The 8,346-nt window shown below is 44.6% G+C and overlaps 1 protein-coding gene across 1 annotated transcript in view; it reads right to left on the bottom strand.

Moving 5' to 3' along the window:
- Positions 1–5,054, bottom strand: part of PPP1R15B (protein phosphatase 1 regulatory subunit 15B) — a 6,599-nt gene extending 1,545 nt beyond the window's left edge. Inside the window, exon 1 of the mRNA XM_017881029.1 lies at positions 2,335–5,054. Within this exon, the coding sequence (XP_017736518.1) occupies positions 2,335–4,245 (1,911 nt within the window). The 5' untranslated portion in view covers positions 4,246–5,054. The remainder of the gene's footprint in view (positions 1–2,334) is intronic.
- Between the last annotated feature and the right edge of the window lie 3,292 nt (positions 5,055–8,346).

Here is an 8,346-nt window from a genome sequence, read left to right as displayed (position 1 = left end):
CGTCTCAAAAAAAAAAAAAACACACAATATTTTTGCTTACTTCTATTCTTTTTCCTTTTAGAAAATGTTTTCACTTTCCAACTTTTAAATCAACATGTAGTACTATTTTTGTATCATTACTTTGGCAATAACAATACACAAGACAAAAGTTACTTAGTAAACAAAGTACAACAAAATTAGTATTTTTAATGCTGTTACTCTAAGAAACTTTGTAGTTAAGATTTCAAAAACCTTTGTATTCAATATGCTATCCTATATATGAAATTCTGATTCTAATATACATAATGACATGTAATGAATGACAATCCCTACTCATTACTACTTAATCACTACTTAATTTCTAATGAAGTTTCTTTCTAAGCTGTCGAACTCCAAAAGCAAATACTCGCTTTAAAGTATGTTTAATAGTTACATCAGCTAACCCCACTGTGGCCTACTACTTTCGTTCCCTTTACATCAGGCCAAGGGATGCCCCTGAGGACAATTAGCAGGTATGTAACACCTTACTAGTTATTGCATTCTAGTCTTGAATACTACTCATTCATTGTGTCATTAAGATAAATAATAAAAACGTACAGTGTTTATCATATACCAGCTCTTTTCAAAGAGCTTCACATTTTTATCCCATTTAATCCTCACATTAACCCTATGAGGTACGGATCATTATACAGATAAGAAAACAGAGGTAGAAGGGTTTTTTAGACTCACTACCCATCATCCTATATACTCCATATATTCCATACACCATACTCCATATATACCAATGACAGGTAGTCAAAGGCTGTCAAATAATTCTATCATATTCAGACATAATCATTTATAAATTCTGCTTCTAGTTCACAGTCAACAGTATCATCTACTCCACTCATTTCATTTTACTCAATGAGCAAGCTAAAATTAGACATGAGACTGGCCTGAGGTCTCTCAATAAGAGCTAGCATTTAAAGGCAAGGCAATAAATTCTGAATTTTATTTACTTGTCTCATTTAAATCTTGCAATAACTTGTACAATAGATATTATTATTTTTCCCATCAAGTAAGAGTGAATTGAGGCCATGAGAGTCAAGTAACTTGCCAGGTCTGGCTGCCTTCCAAATCTCTCCACCTTAACCACTGAGGAGTAGAGAACACGGGGCTCCAGCTGCCAAGTGCTCATTCCATTACCCCACTTTGTTTCTTACCTATTCACTCTAAATAGGTCATTTTGTCAAGGGCCCCTTAAAAGGACAGAGAGATGGCATTTACACAGTGTGAACTGAAATTTAATTTTTAACATGACTTATTCTGCCCTAAAGGTAAGACGTAAGATTATCACCATTTGGAGATATTTTCTACCCAGGAATAATTTCGAAGTATTAAGCTGGCCATTTGGAGCCAAGAGATTATGGCACTGTCCATCTGAAACTCCCCAGTGCGGCGGAAGCTGAGGTCAATAATAACTCACCCACTATCTTCTCTTTCCAAGTAACGGCATAGGAAACTAAAAAAACTTTCCCTCTACAATAGACACCTTTCAGTTTGCGGAGAGTTCAATTAATAACTTTAGTTAAATCAACTATAAAGAAAAACAAACCAACTCAAAAGACTCCCAAAATAAGGTTAACCTGAAATTAGCCTGGGAATAGGAAGCAACTAGTCAAGATAAACCAAGTAAGTGGCCATTACTGCTTTTATTAATATTAACTATAGCTGACCACTGATAACTAGCACTGCGTTCCTAAGAAAAGGCAATACCATTTCCTGTATTGGCTTTGACTTTCCATTAAAGTCATGTAACGTCAAAACCACTGAAATTACTATTTTCTTTCATGGCAAATTGGACCAGATAAATCTGACTTGCTACTTGATATCATCATCCCTTTGGGTTGTAATGGGCAGGAATGAAGACACTCTCGTTATATGCAAACAAAATATTAAGTATTTGCAAACAACATACATTTAAAATCATTTTAAAACTCTATGGCTGTAACAGGACCTTTTCAATCTCTAGAAAAATTAAATCGTGTATACACAAAGTTTAATAGTCCATTAAAAAGTGTGAGAAGTTGAAGCTTGTAAGGAAACAGTCCAGAACTTCCAACCCAAAGAAAATTGGCACTTTCCTGCTAACATCTACACGCTGGTATGTTCGTTGTGGACAGCAACAATGTGCATGGGGGTGGGGAGTGAGGGAGAGGAGAAGGGTCATTTACATATTTCTCAATCCAAGTATATGAATTTAGAGGTCTTCCTCAAGAACACATGCACTCCTAAGCCTCCAAAGTCATGTTGCTATATTTAACCATATCAAAACAGTCAGAACATATCAGGCATGTTAAAAGACAAGAAACAAACCTTTTTTCTTTTGACATGTGTGTGTCTTCCTCCAGAAAGAACGTCACGCTGTACCGAGTCTGGACATTCACTTTCTTGGCTCCCCAACAGCTGCACCTTACAAGAAAGTAAGGTGTGACACTCAGAAATGGCCACAATGGACTCAGATGGGGTCTTTGAGTCACGACAGCCTTTCCCATTTTCCCCTGATGTTTGAAAAGGAGCCTTAAAATTTAAAGGGTTGTAAGGGTCATCAGAATTACAGAAAGAGTTCCACAGTTTGAGACTCTCTGCTTCATCTGCACTAGATTCCCAGTCATCTTCCTCCCCAGAACTATGCTCGGGGGTCTCAGGAAGGCTTCCAGACTGGGAGGAATTCTCTAGATCAGACTTGCCAGACAAATCCTTCTCTGAATCAGAAGGCTCTTCAGGAACAATTCTGGCAGCAGTCTGAATTGTTGCTGTAAAGTTCTGGGGATTATAAGGATCTACACTGTAGAAAGAGTTCCAAAGGTGAAGCCCTTCAGGGTCTTGCTCAAGGTCTGAGTCTGACAGTGAGCTATCACTATCAAAACCATCATCCTCAGCTTCCTCATCCCAATCCTCACCTTCTGGATCAGAACTTGTTTCCAGGTCACTCGATGCACCTCCCAAAATATAATCTATCAGTTTGTTACTACAAGCTGGTCTGGCAGAAATGGGAAGGTCATCTTTTAGGTATGAGTAATCAACTACACTTATTCGGCCCTCTCCAGGCTCCTTTTCCATAGGTATCTCACAAGATGGACAGCTCTCAGAAGGGCTCTGTTCTTCCAAAGCAAGTGGAACCTCTATAGTTAATAATTCTATTTTTTCTTCAGTGGATTCCTGGGTGGTTCCAGGAATGTCTTCAGCAGCAGGAACAAACTGTGTTGCGTTATCTCTGCAGTGTTTCGAATCCATCCGGAGAAGGTTGTGTTCCTCCTCCAGGCTGTGGTAGCCATTATCCTGGTCAGGGGTGGGTAACTCTTGCCCCTTGCTAGCCTGCTGAAGGAATTCCAGTCGTTTCATGCGAAGATGGTGAATTTCTGGTAGGCCTTCCGTAGAAAGAGGTGGACATCCCTGCCACGAGGCCGGAGTGAGTTCTGCACTCAGCGGCTGGGGATGACAATGGTCCTCTCTCAGGCAGCTGCTCTCTGGGGTTAGTGTCTGGAAGCCGACTAGCTCGCCATTTCCATCACTGTTCTGATAGCTGACTTCTAGCCTAGGAAAGCAGTCCAGGTAGGAGGGACTCAGCAAATAGGATACCACATTAAAAGTGTCTATGCGTTGAATGTTTAGAGGCCCAGAGAGCGAAGAGCCAAGTTCCCGGTCAGAGTACAGACGGGATTGAAGGCTACTGGGCAACAGCTCCACTCCCCCTAGCTGCTGCTCTAAGAGAAAAGCGTGTGCTGCAGGGTCCAAAGCACTTCCCTTGGCCTTAAGCTCCAATTCTAAGTCTGGGGGCGAACATTGCCAGTGGATCCCCTCCTCTAGCCAATCAAGGGGACTGGTGGCAGAGGAGTCTGAGGAGTCGAGCTTCAGCGAACTCAAAGATTGCTGCGCTGTGGAGGCGGCTGGTTTCTCCCGTCCCTTCAGGGATCTGTAGACTCCAGCAAAATCTAGCCATCTGGTCGGAAACATTCCACCGAAAAATTGGCTCCAAATTAGCACCTTCTGAAGCAATCCGGGGAGCGGCCCAAGGAGCTGGGAGAGCAGCTTCGTCCAGTAGCTGACCCGAGTCTCGGGCTGGGCAGAGGAAAGCAGTGTGGGGTCCCCGAAGTTTTCCGGGGCAAGAGGCGTCGGGAACTTAGAAGAGCCTGCTTGCGATCGCCGAAGGAAAAAGGGTGGCCAGAACCGGAAGCCCGCCCGAGGGCCAGGCCGTTTCCGCGATCCGCCTGTCTCAGGCTCCATCTCCTTTTCCTTGGCAGTTTCTCGGGTAGGGCCGCGGCGCTCAGCGGCTGGAGGTCGGACGGGATTCGGAGGAAACCTACAGAGTCTCGGCCTTGCCCAGCGGTGGCGTCGGTGCTCCAGGCCGATCTCCGAGCCAGCAGAAAAGCCACAGAGGGCAGCGGATGCGGCAGCGGGCGGCAGAACACAGGGAGAAACACCCCGCGCAGTACGCGGCGGCTGATGCGACTTCCATCCTGGCGGGAAAGGACGTTCCCTAGTCGGCTCGACGCTTCAACACCATCGGTAAGAGCCTGCCCACGGCCTCGGCGGTGGTTTTCTGAGTGACAGAGGGTCGAAGAACCCCTGAGCAACGCGACACCGGAAGGGCTAGGTAGGTTAGCTGGTGCGGTGGAAGCGAAGCCCAAAATGGCCGAGGGCCCGCGCGCCGGCAGGACACCCCCCAACCGCCGGAAGAGACGCAGGACTGCTGGGCGTCTACGCCACTAGCGCCGCGCCGCCCAAAGTCTCTCGCAAGGCCCCGGGGGGCGGGGCTTTCCGCCCACTTCCGTGTGGCCGCCGATTGGTCGCGCCGGATTTCCCTGTCGGCTTCCTTACTGGAGGTAGAGCCGCACGGTAGCGCGAGGTTGCATCAGCTGGCGGGATGCACGCATGCGCAGTTGTTTCTGTGTGGTCTCTTAGGCGACCGCCCCAACAGCCCTTTAGGCTAAGGGGCTTGGGTAGGAAAGGGGTTTTCAAGATAACCCGAGAATTTCCCGGAGGCGTTTTGATGGCCTAATACACAGTGACGTGTGTACAGTCATCGCCTCGTATGAAATGGGGATTAGTTCCAGGACGCCGTAGACACTAGAATCCGCAGATTCTGGTCAAGTCCCTTAGGTAAAATGTTGTAGTGTTTGCATATAACCTACATACACCTTCCCAGATACTTTAAATCATCCCCTAGATTAAGTAAATTACCTAATACAATGCAAGTGCTATGGAACTAGTTGTTATACTGTATTTATTTGCATTATGTTTTATTGTCATTATTTTTCCCGAATATTTTCAATCCATGGAAGGTGGAATGCCCCGTGGGCCAATTGTAGGGTTATCGTAGTCTTAAATTTTTATTATTTATTTATTTGAGACAGGGTCTGGCTCTGTCGCCCAGGCTGGAGTGCAGTGGTGCGATCTCGGCTCACTGCAGCCTCAACCTCTTGTGCTCCAGTGAGCCTCCCACCTCAGCCTCCTGAGGAGCTGAGATTACAGGCTCGCACCACCACACCCAATTTTTTTTTTTTTTTTTTTTTTTTTTTGAGACGGAGTCCCACTCTGTCGCCAGGCTGGAGTGCAGTGGCGCTATCTCGGCTCACTGCAACCTCTGCCTCCCGGGTTCAAGCGATTCTTCTGCCTCAGCCTCCCAAGTAGCTGGTACTACAGGCACGTGCCACCACGCCCAGTTAGTTTTTTGTATTTTTGGCAGAGACAGGGTTTCACCATGTTGGCTAGGATGGTCTCCATCTCCTCACCTTATGATCTGCCCACCTCAGCCTCCGAAAGTGCTGAGATTACAGGCGTGAGCCACTGCGCTCAGCCAATTTTTGCATATTTTTGTGGAGACAGGGTTTCGTCGTGTTGCCCAGGTTGGTTTCAAACTCGGCTCAAGTTATCTGTCCGCCTGGGCCTCCTAAAGTGCTGGGGTTACAGGCGTGAGCCACCGCGCCCAGCCTGACAGATATTTCAGGGTTCTCCTATTGTTGAGTACTATGTAGACGATCAACCTGAGATCTTACGTAAAAGGTGGGCAGTGCTGCGTAAATACATGTCTGGTATGGGGCAAACTAAATTCACAGAGAAGCAGCTCAGTTCCCAGAACTATTTACTCTCTTTTATGCTTCCAAGCAGGCAACATATTCAAATCATATTTATGAATACTTCCTTAGCAACCAGAACCACCGAATACAACACCCAAAAAGGAAATGTGGACCACTATCCTTTGAAAAAAAAACAATTGGTAATTTTAATTGCTGTATTTGATTCTCTCTTGTGAGTTTGGTCTTAGCTCATTTCTTTATTTCTGCCAAAACTTTGTAAATAGATACTCCTGAAGTCAAGTATCAATTACAGAGGGAGGGTGACAGTTATGAGCACTAGAGACAGCAGAAAAATCTTGTAAGGAGCCAGAAGGAGACCAGCAGCTCTTCCTGCCTTACTGGGCCTATTCAAGAACAATCACTTCTTTTTCTTTCTTTTTTTGTTTGTTTGTTTGTTTGTTTGAGACCGAGTCTCGCTCTGTTGCCCAGGCTGTAGTGCAGTGGTGTGATCTCTGCTCACTGCAACCTCTGCCTTCCTGGGATCAAACTATTCTCCTGCCCTGGCCTCCCTAGTAGCTAGGACTATAGGCGCCTGCCACCACGCCTGTCTAACTTTTGTATTTTCAGTAGAGACGGGGTTTCACCCTGTTAGCCAGAACGGTCTCGATCTCCTGACCTCGTGATCCGCCTGCCTCAGCCTCCCAAAGTGCTGGGATTACAGGTGTGAGCCACCATGCCCGGCACAACCACTTCTTTCTAGGAAGCCAAGAGGACCTCAGTTTCTGTTGTTTACCCTGTATTATTATCCATACCTCTGGAAAATCTCAATCCTAAGAACTTCAGAAAAATGTATTAATAATAGAGGTCAGTTTCATAATAGAGATCCAAGTAGGTAAATTTGTTACCGGAAGCCTGTTTCTTGTAAAGTGAGGCTAGTAATTCCTCTTTCAATGCGTTGGTAAGAAAACTAGGTTTTCTCAATGCCTAGCCTAGACAGAGTAGGAGCACAATGATTAGCTAATATTCTTGTATGGTTCTGCTTCACAGTCTTCAGTTGTTTCCTCATTGCCTGCAGAATAAAGGCTCTATTCAGCCTGTCCTCCCACTGTACTCTTCCATCCTCCTCTGTCACTTATCTTCCTAGGAACACTGGACTTACCTATACTCCTTGTTTCCTGCCTTTACTCATGCTGTTTCTCAGCCAAGAAAAGCTTCACCTTTCCTGTTATATACCTACTCATCCTTCAAGATTCAATTCAAATGTCAGCTTCTCCTTGAAGCCTTCGTTGACCTTTTCAGCCAGAATTAATGGATCCCTCACAGCGTTTATATTATTCTGCTCTATTAGAGCACTTAACACATTGCATTACATATACCTGTAAATGTTCTCTCTTGCTGGTCCCTGAACTCCTTGAGGGCTGTATCCAACTATCTAGCAAAGTGGTTCCCAAAGTATGGTGTGGGCACCCCTGGAGATCCTGCTTTGAAACCCTTTCAGAGAGTCCTTAAGGCCAAAAATATTTTCATAATAATTCTAAGCTTTTTTAACTCTCATTTTCTCATGCATGTACAGTGAAGTTTTCTAGAAGATACATGCTGTGTGATCTGGCAACAGAATGAATGCAAAAACAGATAGATATGAGATTCTAGCCATTTTATATTAAGCCAGATACTAAAGACATTTGGAAGAAATGTAAGACAATGCCACTTTTCTTGCTAAGCTTTTTTATGTTTTGAAAAATAATTGAACATTACCAGCCTGGGCAACATGACGAAACCCTGTCTCTACAAAACATATAAAAATTAGCCAGGCATGATGGTGCACGCCTATGGTCCCAGCTACTCAGGAGGCTGAGGTGGGAGGATCGCTCGAGTCTGGGAGGCAGAGGTTGCAGTGAGCCAAGATTGTACCACTGCACTGCAGCCTAGGCAACAGAGTGAGATCCTGCCTCAAAAAAAAAAAAAAAAAATTAACATGTAATTGGTTTATTATTTTTAAATGAATTTTAAAATTTTATTGTATTTTTTGTTAAAGACAGGGTTTCATATGTTGCCCAGACTGGAGTGTGGTGGGTATTCACAGGAGCAATCACAGCACACTATGGCCTTGAATTCCTGGGGTCAAGCAGTTCTCCTGCTTCAGCCTCCCAAGTAGCTGGAACTACAGGTGCACACCACCACACCCAACCTAAATGAGTATTTTTCAGTTCCTCAGTTTTGAATTCATAAATAGGAAATATTGATAGATATAAACCACATAAAGGCATAAAGTTATTTGGGGTCCTTAGTAGTTTTTTTTTTTGAGACA

This window comes from Rhinopithecus bieti, unplaced genomic scaffold, assembly GCF_001698545.2.
Source record: "Rhinopithecus bieti isolate Rb0 unplaced genomic scaffold, ASM169854v2 scaffold_12049, whole genome shotgun sequence".
Taxonomy (NCBI): Eukaryota; Metazoa; Chordata; class Mammalia; order Primates; family Cercopithecidae; genus Rhinopithecus; species Rhinopithecus bieti.
This window is presented reverse-complemented; position numbering and strand designations above follow the sequence as displayed.